Genomic DNA, 16,288 nt, shown 5'->3' with positions numbered 1-16,288 from the left:
TGTAGCGCCTCAGCTAAGTGTGGGGCTCCTGAATGTGTGCAGATCATATACAGGCAGCTGTAGCCATACTTAATGACTTTTTGGTTTTGTTTTATTGAAAAATTTTTTCCACACAATACATTCTGATCATGATTTCCTCCTCTCTAATCTCTCCCAGGTCCACCCCACTGGTTCAACTCCAGGCCTTCTTTCTGTCTCTCTTTAGAAAACAAACAGGCAAATTTAAAAAAAAAAAAAAAAAAAACAACAATCAAACCATAATGAAATGAACAGGAGAAAAAAAAAATGAAGAAAGAGCACAAGAAACATATACCCATGCAGACACACACACACACACACACACACACACACAAATCCATAAAAACATAGACAGAAACTATACTTAAACAAAAGACCCATAAAGGTTAAAAAAGAAAAAAAAGACCAAACAAAGTGTTATGAGACAAACCATCTTCAAAGTACCACTGAGCACTGAGTTTGTCTTGGGTTGGCATCTGCTGCTGGGCACAGGGCCTCCCTTAACTGTACCTTGTATACCCAGTGAGACTCCACAGGAAAACTGACTTCTCCCTTGTCAATTGGAGATAGCCTCTGGGTTAGGTGAGGGGCTCTAATCTAGTTCCCCTCTCAGCATTAGGACTCCATCTGGCTTGGACTTGTGCAGGCCCTGTGCATGTTGCCACAGTCTCTATCAAAGGCTTAACAACTAACATCCACATATAAGAGGATACATACCATATTTGCCTTTTTGGATGTATGTTACCTCACTCAGCATAATTTTTTTCTAACTCCATTTATTTGCAAATTTCATTATTTTGTTCTTTTAACAGCTGAGTAATATTCCATTGTGTAAATGTACCACATTTTCTTTATCCATTCATCTGTTGAGGGACAACTAGGCTGTTCACAATTTCTGGCTACTATAAATAGTACAGCAATGATTACGGTAGAGCAAGTCTCTGTGGTTGGATGGGGCATCCTTTGAGTATGTGCTCAAAAGTGGTATAGCTGGGTCTTGAGGGAGATTGATCCTCAATTTTCTGAAGAATCTCCATATTGATTTCCATAGTGGCTGAACAAGTTTACACTCCCACCAGCAATGGAGGAGTGTTTCCCTTCCCCTACATCCTTGTCAGCACTGAGCCATCATTTGTTTTATTGATCTTGGCCATTCTCACAGATAGAAGATGAAAGCTTAGAGTCACTTTGATTTGCATTTCCCTAATGACTAAGGATGTTGAACATTTAAGTGTTTCTGTCATTTGTGTTTCATCTTTTGAGAACTCTTTGGGTACTTGGGTACCTCATTTTTGTTGTTGTTGTTTTGTTTTCTCTGTGGCCCTGGCTGTCCTGGAACTCACTCTGTAGACCAGGCTGGCCTCAAACTCATGGAGATTTGCCTGACTCTGTCTCCTGACTGCTGGGATTAAAGGTGTGCACCACCACCAGGCTGAGTACCCCATTTTTAGTTGGATTATTTGTTTTCTTAATGTCCAGTTGTTTTTAGTTCTTTATATATTTTAGATGTTAACTGTAGGTGGATTGTTCTGTACCACCAGCCAGCTCCCACATAACCACATGGTGACTTATTATGAAGGCTCAGCCAGTAGCTTAGGCTTGTTTCTAACTAGCTCTTATATCTTAAATTAACCAATTTCTATTAATCTATGTGCTGCCTCAAGACTCATTTACCTCATCTATGGACTGTCCATCCTGCTTTCCTGCTTCCTCCATGTCTCCTTGTGTCTCTGCCCTTCTTCTTCCCAGCACCCTTAGTGCCTGGAAATCCTGCCTTGCTATTGGCTATTTAGTATTTTATTAAACCAATCACAGTGACATATCCTCACACAGTGTAAAGGAGTATTCCACAACAGTTGACTCTCTATTAGATTCATAATTGGTAAAGATCTTTCTACTCTATAGTCTGTTGCTTTGACCAAATGATGGCATCCTTTGCCATACAGAAGCTTTTCAGCTTCATGAGGTCCCATTTATTAATTATTGATCTTAGTGTCTGTGCTAACAGTGTTCTGATCAGAAAGACTTTTCCTATGAGTTCACGACTATACCCCACTCTTTCTTCTATCAGATTCAGGGTATTTATTCCTATGTTGGCATTCCTAATATTTTAATTGTGCTGAAATTCTTGACTATCAGATTTTAACTAGACCTCACAGTGGGTTCTCTTCCCTTCCTTTGTCCTATTAAAGTTTTCCATCTTTCTATCTTACCTCAGTAAGGCTCTTATGATATTACAAGAAAAACAATATTATTTGTCTAAGAGAAAATTCTGGCCTCCAATGAGTTGAAAACCATAGCCTGTGAATTTTTTCATTTTACTTTTGTGTGATTTGCATACATGTATGTCTGTACCCACATGCACACCTGGTGCCAGCAGAGGCCAGAAGTGGGCATTGGACCCCCTTGAGCTGGAATCACAGGAGGTTGAGAGCAATCATGTGGATGCTAGAAATGGAGTCTGCTCCTAACCACTAAGCCATCTCTCCAGCCCTCTGTTAAGCTAAGTTTCTCCCCAAGCTTTGAAATTTGAAAGACCTGGAGTCAAATCCTAGTTCTGGAGATCACTTTGCTGGTTTGTTTAACTTTTGGGTCTCCGCTGTCTCGTGTGTAAGAAGAAGGTAATGAGTATGTCAAAAAGTCTGTTTTGGATTAAATAAAATAATGCAGATTGGAGATGTTTGCATTATCCATGAAAATAGAAAAAGCTCACTAAATAGTAACAGTTATTATTAATACTACCTCTTTGGCCTTTTTTATTTTTTTTAATCTCAAACATTGTACTTCATGTTATAAAAGAGAATGATGCCAGGGTGAGGCTTAGCAGTCTGGTGGTGGTGGTGGTGGTGGTGGTGGTGGTGGTGGTGGTGGTGGTGGTGGTGGAGGTGGAGGTGGTGGTGGTGGTTAAAAGCTAGCTGTTCCTTAGTAAGTATTAATTAGTGGCACATCATTTCAAGGATTTGAATGTAATGTGTCCTTCCTGGTAGGTGAAAACACATGGTCCTTGTAAACATAGAACATCTATGGTCAGGTACGGTCATGATCTTTATCGAACTGAACACATGATACAAATGTAAAAGATGAGCAGGCTTGTGTCACAGCCATTGCTTCCTGGCCCCTGTTTACAGCATTTGTTAATGTAACAAAGTCAAATTTTCTTGAATGGCTTATGATTCCTGCTCTATGCTGCTTGGGTTCCTTAAGGAAAGATGGGCACACTCTTCTTACTGTGACGGTACAGGCTGCAGAACTGTCCCCATGTCGACGTCTATTCCTTTGTGAATTGTATCAGGTCCGGCTCAGGTCGCAGCACATCATTGTCCTTGCCTTTTCCGGTTCACCTTGGGCCCTTGGAAATATTCAGGAGCTTTTTTTTGTGCGCATGTGCTCCAGCTTTGGGCGCTGAGCACCCTCTTGTGGCGAGACTTGCAGGCGAGCCTTCCAACCGTTTCAGCATCAAAAAAGTAGGCTCCGAGGTTTTTTCAGGCTTTGAAAAGCCTTTTTTTCTGGTGGAAACAGCTCCAAGATGAAAGTCCCTTTGTCTGAATCACACGGTGCAGCTTGTTTTGTGCCCACCCATCACTACAGCCCTGACAAGCCCATTCAGGCTGAAGGTCCGCACCGGAAGTCCAGTCTCGGCCTCCAGGAACAGGCAGAATCTACTAGGAGCAGTTATTACTGAGGTTGAAGATGATACATTGTAGTTGGCGTTTAACAAAAGAATTCATTTTTGTGTCTGTTTAACAGAAGAATCTACTTCCTATTTCATAACACTCAAATGTGTTATTTATTCATAGAGGGCAGAAGATATTTTAGAAAACACGTACTTTGTTCTCTTGATTTGCCCTTCATGGACTTCTGAATTCTGACCTTGGTAAGAACATAGAGTCTATGTTAATGTATTCCAAATGTAATTTGGAAAGTGCTACATGAAACTTGGTGGCACAGCTTCACTTACTAAAGGTTTCTATTATAATTATTTACCAGTCTAGCTTTGAAAATAAAGAATAAAATTCCTCCCCCTCCATCTCCCTTGGGGTGCCAAGAACTGCCATGTAATATGCTTTCTATTTGCACTTACTGGCTCTGAAAAGGACCCCATACCCCTAAATCCAATCTTCAAAATGGCAATAGTAATATCTGCTCTACGGGGCTGTTGTGAAAATCACAGCTAATTTAGTGTGAGGACTAATTTAAGTTTCTCAATGTTTCTCATTTAGCTTCATTCAGCACTTCTCAACAGGGATGCTCTTGGCTTTGTCAGCAGGGCAGTTCTCGCTGTGTGGTGCAGTCTGGGACGTTATGGGATGTTCAGCATCTGAGGGGTACTCCTCCCAGTCACTGTGACAAGCAGGCACCTTCCCAGGAGGGAGGTACTGCCCTTACCTGAGACTCGCCTAGTAGGTAGCAGGTCCGCCATGGATGCTGTTCCTTAGACTTTAGGCCTCCAGTAGTGCAGTGGGGGCCCAGTCAAGGTTCACTCTGCTACAGGAATGCCTGTAAGGCATCTCAAACCTCAGAACTCACCAGCAAACCCCAGCAGAGTCCCTCCAGCACTGTTGTGGCAAATTTCTGTGAATGGTCACCACCTTTGAGACCCTCACTCGGTCGGGAAGAAAACCCGTCAGCACACACCTTCTGTTCTATTATGTTCTCGCCAAACCCTCAGATTCTGGGTCCCCAGAGGAGCTTATTTGCTCTGACTTGTGGCTATCTGAACTTGTGGTTAGAATAGTCACCTCACAGACCTTTATCAGTGCCTGCTCTGCACCAGACCCTGTTCTGAGCTCTTTGCATGTGTAGCTTAAAGGCCACAGTGATTAAAGCTCATGAGATTGTCATGATCACAGGGGACAGTGTGGCCCAAGAGAGCCAGTTGACTGATTCTAGGCCCCCATTCCTCTCCAGTGCCTCTTCGGGCTTCCCCAGTGAGTGGCTCTGGTCCTGTGTGTGGAGGAGAGAAGCTGAATGGTGAGCACTGTGACATATGTCTTAGGAGATGTGCAGAGGACACCATGGGAGCTCACAGGTCACAGAAATCCCACCCAGCCTGCAGGAGGCCCAGGCAGCTTGAATCTTGAAGGATGGTTGGAATGAATCAGACCTGAAGGAAAGGAAGCGTGTTCCAGGCACGTGATCATCTTCTGTGTGCTGGGACTATGTCAGAGCAGAGAGGAGTGGAGAATGGTGAATGCTAAAGACCCCTGACTGGGTCTGGAGAAATGACTGGGCAGTTAAGAGCGTTTGCTTCTAAGGGACCTGAGTTCAACTTCCAGCACCATGTCAGGTAGTTCACAGCCACCTATAACTCCAGCTTGAAGGGTTCCAAAGCCCTCTATTCTTCTTGGGTACCTGCACACAGAGACATAAAATGGCAAAAACAAATTTTTAGAGATGCCTCTCTGGGTGCTCTTCCAGAGCAGACCTCATCCCCTAGTGAGTAACCCAGATTGTTTTCTTTCAGCCAGGGACAAGTGGTGGCCTTCAGACCCCCAGATCATTTCAGAAGGGCTGTATGCCATAGCTGTTGTGCTCAGCTTCTCCCGAATTGCCTACATCCTGCCGGCCAACGAGAGCTTCGGGCCCCTGCAGATCTCCCTGGGAAGGACTGTGAAAGACATCTTCAAGTTCATGGTCATTTTTATCATGGTGTTTGTGGCCTTCATGATCGGAATGTTCAACCTGTACTCTTACTACCGAGGTGCAAAGTACAACCCGGCGTTTACAACGTGAGTATCCCAGCACTCTCTCTCCCTCCCTGAGGGCCTCCCCAGGCTCCTGGGAATCCTTGGCAACCTCTTGCCAGTGGTTTCCTGAAGAACTCAGGTTTCCTTGAGGTTAATGTGAGTTTCATTCTAAGTGGTTTAAGGTTTAGGTTCTGAAATTAGAAAAACAAATGAGTTAAGTTCTCACTTTGCCACTGTGTAGCTCCGGCTGGCCCAGGAACTCCTGATGTAGATGAGGCTGGCCTTGAACTCACAGAGATCTACCTATCTCTGCCTACTGAGTGCTGATATTAAAGACATGAGCCATACCCAGCCATTTCTTCATATTTTTGTTTGTTTGTTTGTTTTGTTTTTCAAGACAGGATTTCTCTATGTAGCTTTGCGCCTTTCCTGGAACTCACTCTGTAGACCAGGCTGGCCTCGAACTCACAAAGATCCGCCTGGCTCTGCTTCCCAAGTGCTGGGATTAAAGGCGTGTGCCACCACTGCCCAGCCCATTTCTTCATTTTTAAAATGGGAATTTATTAGTTGCTTTTCTATTTCCATGATAAAATACCATGACCAAAAGCAACTTAAGAAAGAAAATGACTTTTGGGGGGGTTTACAGTTCCAAGTGGGGGTCCATAATTGCAGGAGAGGCATGGCAGCAGGCAGATGGATCAGTAAACTAAGAGGTCACATCTTCAGCCACAAACAGGAGGTGGAAAAAAGAGAACTGGAAGTAGAGTGAGGCTTTGAACCCCAAAGATGGACTTCCTTCAGCAAGGCTACACCACTGGGAACCAACTGAACCCCTGAGGGACATTTCTCATTCAGACCACCACAAGGGGTAATAATAATAATGCCTGCTTGCTTCATGACGATAGTGTGAGGATTCATTGGGATGGGGTAACCCAGAAAACATGCAAAACAGGTATTACCATTTATGAATATTATAGCAACATACTTAACCTGTATTACTTAGGAACAGAACCTGGACAAAACCCACATGCTAACATGCCATTAGATCCAGAGACTTATAATCCAGGGGAAGTGAGCCAGAGATAAAAGGAAATGGGAAGAGGGCGAGCAGGGTGAGCGAGAGATGAGAGCTGGGAAAGGGAGCACAGGCTGCTACCCTGACATGGGCACAACAGACTTCTCCAAGAGACAAGATGGAAATATCACATCTCCAAATAGCCTATTGGAGAGACAGCGAGAATTATCAGTCAGATCTCCCCCACCTGCTGCCTCTCAGAAGTCAGATTCACTAACTCCTATACTTACAGGGAAGTGCTGGAGGCCCAGGTCAGCAGCTGTCCACACATGGCTGAGCACAAAGCAAGTTCTGCAGCTTTGAGCTCCTCTGCGGCCAGAGCAGAGGCCCAGGCAAGAGCCAGGAGTGAAATTGCTGCTGCAAAGGCCTCAGCTAGCCAGATGCAGAACAGTGTAGTGACTCCACACCCCCACTGCACCTCCAAAAAGATAGAGACAGTTCTCATGCAGCCTGTGTGCAAAAATCCAAAAAGCCCCCTCTCTGTGAGGGACAGTGGGGTCTCCTGGAGGCTACCAGCAGCCCTGAGCTGAGTGTAGTGAATGGATATGGTGGAGCCAAATTCACACCCTGACAGACATTACTAGCTAATGTCCATTAGCCAAGTCGTTGGGTGTATCTGAGCTCTTGTGTCCACAAATGTGCCAACACAAAAACCACAGCTCTCGTCTTAAAGGGAATAAGAGATAGTTTATTCCAGAGCCATTTTAAGTGACCATGGCCCAGTACCGCAGATTTAGGTTACCCTAAATTCCGTGTTTCTATGTGGAAGCAGTTTCATGAAGGTGTATAGTTTTACAGACCAATCAAAACAAGTGTAAAATACATTGGTAGGTACATCAGAGAGGCAGGTACAGTGAGATGGGGGAGAGTTCTCTGCAGGCTCACATGCTAAGTTAATGATAGTAAAAGGTTTGTTGCCTTTTTTTCTATTGTCACCAGCTGTTTGTCCTGACACCTTTGTGTGGACAAAGCATGGCTGTTCTGGAGGACTAGAGCTAGCCCAAGATTAGGTAACAGCCTCTGGGCCTGCAGCATTCCAGTCTCGGCACAGAACTGAAATTCCAATCAGCCAATAACTCTCCACAGACACAGCTTCTTTCCAGGGGTTCTTGTTCACATCTGTAAAGAGGGAAATGAGAGTTGCCCACCTTACTCAGAAGTACCTTCACCCTCCACAAACAGCTGAGGCATTTCATGCAAAGTATCTGGGCACAGTATCTCCAGTCACGGTCTTTCCCCAGACCTATCAGTCTAGAACTTGCCTTCATCAACCTCTGGCCAGAATCTTGTAGCAGCTGGGACAAGAGTGTCAAGAACCTCCTGAGACATGTCCCCAGGAAGGCCTGAGTAGCTGACGTTTCAGTTTGCCAGCCACTGGAAATGACTGGTCCTCTGAGCAATCCCCCACCTTGTAACAAGGCCTCAGCTGGCCCTGCTTCTGGAGAAATCACTCATCAAGGGGAGATACATGTATCTAAGGAAAAGTGGTTCAGCCACCATACTGCTTAACTCAGAACTGTGGGTCACCCTGCCTGCTCAGCTGAGCAGCCCTGCATGCTGCTGACTCACAGGGGTGAAGTGTCCACAGAGAGTACATGCCAGGCCCAGTACTGAGGAACAATGGACACCTGAGTGTTGTAGGCTGTGCCAGGGGTCAAAAAGACTAGCTCTCCATCTGCTCCTAGCTGGGACTCACTGTGTAGCCTGGGGCGAGTCCTGGATTGCTGCAGCTCTGACAGAAGAGGTGAGAAGAGGGGAAACCTCACGGGACTACTGTTAGGATCCAGACAGAGCAAGGGATGCAGTGCCTAAAGCCTTCAGTGATTGGCAGTGACAGTGATGTGTATGGGACGGAGCTGGCACTGTAAGGCCTTCTCTGGGCAGTGGCCTAGTTGACAGACTGGCCTCCAGCACATGATGCAGTCAATCAGACTTTTTATTTCTCTGTTGAAGGAATAGAATAAGCCTGAATCACCCCAAAACAAATTTGCTTTGAATGTTCTGGGAGTGTATGTAGAGGGTTGGCAGGATTGGAGGACGACAAGACAGGATATAGAGGCATCTAATCAGCAGAAGCCACATTGTCAACAGATGTGGGGAAGATGTCAGCCAAGAAGCAAGGGCTGTGTTTCCAGCCTAGCACAGGGCCCTGCTCAGACTATTTACCCATCAAATTCATCATGATCAAGAATGGAGAATGAACAGGAGCAATAAATCCAGATTCAAGGCAGCCTAGTAAGCCACTGGCCAGGTTATCTACAATTGGGACATCTGTGTTGTCTTTGTCACACTGGCTATCCTGGCAGCTCCTCTGCCCTCCCCTGAGCAAGTCCACAGGAATGTGAAAAAGGCCAGGGCTAAGAATGGGGCTGGTCCAGCCACAGTTCTCAGCTAAGGGCAGCACGGCCAATCTACAGATGGAGTTAGGGCAGGTTGCCTGAGCTGGAGTCTGGTCATGGAATCAGGGTGAAAGGTAGAATCTGGAAAAAAGAGATAGTCAATCCACTCTCATATACCGGGCACCAGAGACCCCAGAGACCAAACCCTCAATGACCCTAGGTCTTCCAGTGTGGGGATGAGGAGTGAGCAGCACAGCAAATGCATTGGAGAAAGGACAGAAAACCCTTCACCTTGGAAGTTCCTGAAATGGGATGTGTAGCTGTGAGTGGGTTTGATTGAATGGGAAAAGTCAATAGAGAAGTGAGGCAGAAAGAGGAAAGAATGGATTTTTGTAAATGTCATCTCTTACCTTTTGACTGCTTGCTGAAGCATGTCGCCCCCAAGAGACCAGGCTTGGCATTAAAAATGCCACAAGGGACTAAAGGAGGCATGTGTGTTTGGGGACTCCGGGTTGCGTTAGTTGCTATGCAGGCGCTAAAGTTCGAAACTGCACTGGAGTGCATGCTGCTCCAAAGCAGGCATCCCCAGGCCTCACACCCAGCTGGGTCTTCCCTCTGCAGCCCCCCACCACACAACACACAGGAAGTTCTTTCTATAGATTCTGAAGTTGCAGGCTAAGATGGGGCTCCTCTCCTCTGTGCCCATGGTCTTCAAAAGCCACAATCCTATGGAAGGAGATTTGGGGTTGGACACACTGCAAGAGTTATCTCACCCTGTCTTTTGAACCTGACCCCAAGTTCTACACCTTCTGTGTCAGGGGAAAAGCTGGGCTCCCAACAGCTGCCCAGGGGGTCACTTCAGAAGGCAGCTGTTAAGATCCTACAAGGAACCTTCTTACAGGAGCCCTGCTGACCCTGGGATGAGGTTCGGAGCCAGCTCAGAGCCAGTCCTAACTGACTCCCATCAACATCTGTGCTGTACTAAGGCAAGGGTATGACGTGTAGTCTGAGGCAACTGGGAAGGAAAGGTAAAGCGAGGTCTCCTGGGGACTGTAGCCCCTAGCCCTCAACCTGTTCAGATTCCTAGGGTGCTCCAGTTCTTGAGCCAAGGACCTCTCACCCTTCTCCTAATCCCCATTTTCTCTATCCAGCAGACCTCAGAGAGGGACTAGAAGAATGCATTTGGGTTGATTGGGTCCATCTCCAGGTAGGAACAAGGACTGAACATCTAGCTTAGCTGAGCTCAGCAGTCCTCAAACCACCTCAGGATCGCCCAGGGGCAGTGGCTAAATGTAAGGCTTTCTAGACCCCACCTCTTGGAGTCTAATTATCTGAGTTGCAGAGCAGGACCCAGAATACTGCATGGACTAAGCCTGCCCCTCCCTGGAGAAGGCTGCTAATGATGGGGGGCAGTCATTGCCTTCAGGGGCGATCAGTGGTGAGTCTCATATGCTCCAGTGGATTGCTCTAGACCTATGCTTATGTGGCCAGCCCTGGTTAAACTCAGTGCACCAAAAGCAAATGAAAAGATGTGAAAGTATTTTTGTAGGGAGGAACAGGAGTTAATTGAGGTGAGGGAGGTAAGAGGGAATGGGGGTGGTGGTGGTGAATGATCAGAATGTATGTGCGTATATATATCAAAGAATACATGTATTCTTTTTAAAGACCCACTGGGATTTTGACACAGGATTAGGCCACAGGGTTTTTGTTTTTGTTTTTGTTTTTAATGTGAATCTAGAGCTGGGGGGTGGGGATAGCTTGTGAGGACCTGTGTTCAGTTCCCAGAACCCACAGAAAAGAGCTGAGTGAGATGATGAAGTTAGGTAGGGAGGCGCAGACAGGAGACATTCCTGGGGCTCCCTGCAGCCATGCTAGCCCAATCCATGAGCCCAGGTTGTTGAGAGATCCTGCCACCAAAACCAAGGTCAACAGCTCCTAAGAAATAGCCCCCAGGTTATCCTCTGGCCTCCACATCCATGCACATGCACACAGAAGTGTTTGTATAAACATGGACATGTGCACATACAGACACACTCACAGTGTGGATCTCTTCCAGCATTATCACTGATAGAACCGATGCCATCTATGCTTTTCATTTCCACATGGAGGAGTCCAGTGGACTGAATATCTGATTGGCAGCTTGGACCACACAGGCATGTTCTTCTGAGCACAGGCATCAAATTGGTGCAGATCCAGAAGGAATGAGGCCAGGAGACAGATCCTAGGAGTATTTCCAATCTCCTAGCTTTCCACTCCAGAACCCAGGGTTCTCTAGGTCTCAGTGGGTTTACAGAAGCACTTCTGTGGCAGGGGCTTTTTAAGAAGGAAGAGCAGGCATGTGTGTGCCCTGCTGGGACCTGTTGGACATACTAGAGAGCATGTCTACAGACAACTGGTAATCTATAAACCACCCCTGTTAAAAGCTGTGTGTGGCCAAAGAAGAGGAAAGGGGACTTTTAGACCAGACGTGTGCCCTTTGCGTCTCGGAGTATCCAAGCCAGGGATGAGGACGGAGAGAGGAAGACAACCTGAGAACATGCCTCCTTTAAGAAACCTCAGTTTAGAATCATAGGAACTTGCTCTCATTGGGGATATGTTATACCATGGAAGTGAACAAAGTTAGGCTTGCTTTTCTGGAGATTTGTTTTATAGTCAACTTTGTCACGCATTCCATAAAGCAAAGACATTCTGCTTAAAGATTATATGGAGATGTTGGCATTTTAGCACTCTCCTAGTTACAGAGTTAGAAAAAGAGAGACAAAAGGTTTGGGCTCACAAATGAAATTCTACTGGAAGAGACTTCAGAGAAGATATGTGCCCTCCTTATATAATGACACATGGATTAATGAAGACACATCCTGAGCACTGGGCTATTGAGTCATTGTAGCAACATCAACATCACAGAATGTACTGACAGACAGCAGAGCCTCCTACTTGTCTGGGCTGTATGTCACCACCAACAGATCCATCATTATGCAGCATATGACCAGACAGATGCTCAGATCGGGGGCCAGAGCCATGAGTGACTCCGAGGGAAGCAGAGGACCCACTCACAAAATACATAATGGCTCAATTACCTCACCAGTAGGTAAGCTTGGCTCCCTCCACTTAACCCTGATCAGAGATTAATGGTGGGCTCTGTCCTCAAAAATATTAAATTAAAAAAAAAAAATAAAATGACCCTAGCCAACCTTTTCTATAGGCTGCTGTGGAAGGAACTTCATAGCATATTCCTCTAATCAAAAACAACGCCTTTGTTGAGACTGTTCTATCTCCCCAGGAATTACTTTTAATGGAAGGAACTTTAGATGTGCTGGACAAAATTGGAAGCTCTTGTTTTCCACCATAGCTCTGGGAAATTTCCACACTCCTAAATGGGAGGATTCAAATGTCCCACCTCACCCCAGGAGCAGAAAGAGCTGACACACTGCCTCCCAACAGGTCCATCCTGCAATCCTGAGGGGCACTGGGCAGATGGAGGGGACTCTGCAGACTGCCACATATGCCCACCACACCTGGAGACCACTGTCCACCCTGCCTGAGCCTGGACTCTGGTTCCTTTTGTAGACAATAAGAGATAGGAATAATAAGAAATGCCGTGCCTTAAGCAACTCCTCACAGTCACCGACCTTTCATAGAAAGACAGATGGCAAGAAAGAAAGAAAGAAAGAAAGAAAGAAAGAAAGAAAGAAAAGAGAGAGAGAGGGAGGGAGGGAGGGAGAGAGAGAGAGAAAGAAAGAAAGAAAGAAAGAAAGAAAGAAAGAAAGAAAGAAAGAAAGAAGGAAGGAAGGAAGGAAGGAAGGAAGGAAGGAAAGAAAGAAGAAAAGATAAGGAGGCATTGGACCTACCCAAGATCACAGAGCCAGGAAGTGGATATGAACCTCATTCTTCATGACTTCCAGTCCACCTTCTGACCGGAAACGAATACAAATAGAAACCCTACATCCATATGCTATAGGATGGAGGTTTTCTCTTTGCTCTCCTGTGGTGCTAAGTTCTTAAGACTAATGTACCATGCAGGACTTGTCAGAGAAAATCCAACAGTTTTGCATATCTCAACTCCCAGTGTATAACACAGGCATCTCTATCATTTAACAGACAGTTGTTGGACAACCACTGCATGTCAAATTCTACTTTAGCCCTGCAGCCTGGAGGTTAATCAAAGACTTTACCCTTTACCCCAGGAACTCCTAAGCAAGCGGTGTTAGGAGAGGTGGATGAGCTGCAGCTATGACACTATGTGATCGTTGCAAATGATGTTTCGGGCAGCAGCTGGGAGGAAGTGTTGGATGCTGCCTGGAGGGATCAGGGGATGCTTTCCAGCAGGGATAGCTCTGTGGAGGGTTCTAGGAGAAAGCTAGAAGGATGCCCCAGCCTCTGCAGGACATCTCCAAAGAACTGCAAACAGCCAAGAGCCTGTGGGAAATGGAAAAAGATCACATAAGGGACTCAGGAGGAACCTAAGCTGTGGAAGGTCTTCTGAGTTTTGATGGAGGCTGAAAATCTCCAGGAAGGCCTCTTTAAAGATGGAGATGTGCTTGTAGATGCCTCCTGAGAGGATGTTGTGGCAACTGTGTGAAGGATGGGCTATAGGGGTGAGGATGGAGACTCAGGCCTGGCCCAGGCCTGCTGCTGGAGCTTGGCTGATTATTGAAGAAGACAAGAGTGGAGAAACATTCTTCTAGAAAGAACTGTGACAGACGCAGCTCCAGGGCTGGGTGCTGAGGAGGCAGAGACATGCCGTGGAGGTGCTGGGACTCGGGAGGGATGCAAGGACCTGGTTGTGTGGAGGTCCTGTGGGGCAGCCAAGACTGGATTATGTCAACCAGTGGCCTGTTACAAGAAGCCAGGGAAAGGTCCCCCTATGGCACACAGGTCCTTGGCTGCTACCATTTTCTCTGTACAGTACACGTTGAATTTACTTATAGGTAGGCAACATGGGAAAGAGCCAACATGCCTGGCCTCACAGGGAGCAGGTGGTTCCCAGGATCTTGGCCAGTGCTGGAACACAGTGTGTCTGATCTAGCATTTCTGGGGGCTGAGTTTTAAAATGATACCTCATTATATTTCCAAGGTTATCATCATCTCCCTTTACTTCACAAATTCACAGCAAGTATAAGGTGTTTGATACATAAGAGACTATGAGACCCAATGGGGGTGTCACACTGTCAGCCATGGGGTCCTGCTCAGACCCAGAGAGTTTGGGCAGCTATAGTTAACTTAGGTAGAAAAAAAAAGTCTTACCTTTGCATGGCTCACTACTACGTAAGAGAGTCTTCCTCTTGGACTATTGTAGAAAGCTAACAAAGCTTTTTAGAACAAACACTCTGTTATTGTAGAGTTGGTTTGGAATGTTCCTCTCTGCTTCCCTGTTTATTCACAACATGAAATGTTAAAGCCTCTACAACAGACTAAAAGCTGACAGGGTTTGGGGGATGATGATGTCATTTTGCCACACTAGAGACTGCTAGGCAAGCGCTCTGTCACTTAGGTATATCCCTAGACCAAGTTCAAGGGAAGAGACCCAGTCACATGAAGAAAGTGCCCCTCATGGCTGTGTCTTACCATTCAAGCACTGACCAGGCCCTTACCTTGCTTGGCTTCCAGGGTTAGATCTCAGGGTGGATGGCCACAGGTCCTTGATGACTGTCTTTGTGACATTGTGTCAAGCGTAGGTCCTCACCTGGTTCTCACCCTGCGTGGAAGCCTCTGCCTGGGAAGGGCTGACCTTTTAGTCACTAAAATTTCATTCTAGCTCTAGAAGTTGAATTTAAATCTCGTTCTCTAAGTGACAGTGTAAGAAGTCACTGGACTATAGCAGGGCATCTTTCCACGTGTGAGGACTAAACTGCACAGTGCCTTGAAGACCTTGGCCAAGTGATAGGTTTTGACAGCCCCAAAGCCCCTAAAGGAGAGGGCCTGGATCCATTTTCATTGCAAACTCATCATACTGCTCCCGAGACTCCCCCGACGTTACACGTACTGCCATTAAGGGGAAGGGAAGAACTGCTAGTACTAGAACCAGTAGCACTCACTGAACAATTGAGACTTGAAAGTGCTTTGTGCACCTCACGAGAAGTAGGTTAATTCACCTGGACTTCACAACAACCTTGCAAAATGTAGACTGTTGTTTTCCCATCTTATGTCTAGAAGAAAGAGATCCAGAGAGCCTAAGTTATTTGGCCAAAATCTTAAGAGCCAAAGCCAGACTTGGCTGGCTTCAGAACCTGCGCTCTGGTGGCTGTCAACAGCAGGCCAGGCAGTAAAGAGCACGCGGCACGGCTTCATCCATTCACTCGTCAATACACGCTCAGTGTGTTGAGTTCCTTCCATCTGCTCAGCTGGGTAGAGTTCACCCACCCCAAGCTATACTCTTTTCTTCTGGGTTTTCTAATCCCAGTTCCTCATTTAGGGCCCAAGATAGAATCACAAGGTGATTCAGAGGCAGAGGCGGGAACTCTGGGTAGAGCAGCTTGGCAGGCATACAGACTTCCTTGGACATTTGACTATCTATCACCCCCTTCCCCTCCCCAAGCCTGGTGATTGTTTTGGGTCCCTGAGACCGGTGTTAGAGAAACAGCCTTCCTAGGAGAGCTTACTCCACTCCAAGCACCTTCCTGGTCACCTGCTGGGATGGCATGCGGTGCTGCCTTCTGGCAGAGCTCTACCAGAGCACAGCTTTTGTCTTCTTTACTTGAAGAACAGCCCTCTGAGCTCTAGTCCCCTTGCTTAATTTTAGCCTGCTAGCTGCACATTTGGGTAGGTAACTAAACTGATCTGAACGGTGTGGGGAGGGTTTGTGGCATTCTGAAGAAACAGCAATTTTCATAACAATCGCCCTAAACTGTCACCTTGTTGATCAGTTTGTTCTCTGAGGCACATACAGGCTGCCTCTTCAGGAAACCTGTTATTAAAGTCTCATTATCCAGGCGAGACAGACCTGGTAGAGAACTGATTACCTTGTCCCAGCTTCCTGCATGACAGATCAGCCCCAACCTTCCCACACACACTCCCGCCCAGGGAGACAAGGGTGAATCATGGTCTGTTCAGTATTGCTCACAGGCTCTTGCTGCTTCCACTTTGCAAAGAGTATTTCTCATGCTACGGTGGCCTATTGACTCAATTCAGTCCCTTCCACTGCAAGCCAGGGACCAAAAGGAAGACAAAGG

General features: G+C 46.4%; 1 protein-coding gene across 2 annotated transcripts in view; it reads left to right on the top strand.

Annotated features, from left to right (window-relative positions):
• Trpc7 (transient receptor potential cation channel subfamily C member 7) overlaps positions 1–16,288 on the top strand; it is a 131,423-nt gene that overhangs the window by 93,530 nt on the left and 21,605 nt on the right. For both annotated transcript variants that reach the window (XM_036187821.1, XM_036187820.1), the window contains one exon: positions 5,483–5,747. In XM_036187821.1, coding sequence (XP_036043714.1) covers positions 5,483–5,747 — 265 coding nt within the window. The remainder of the gene's footprint in view (positions 1–5,482; positions 5,748–16,288) is intronic.

This window comes from Onychomys torridus, chromosome 5 (assembly GCF_903995425.1).
Source record: "Onychomys torridus chromosome 5, mOncTor1.1, whole genome shotgun sequence".
Classification (NCBI taxonomy): Eukaryota; Metazoa; Chordata; class Mammalia; order Rodentia; family Cricetidae; genus Onychomys; species Onychomys torridus.
Note: the sequence above shows the minus strand (reverse complement) of the source record. Positions and strands in the feature narration are given on the sequence as shown.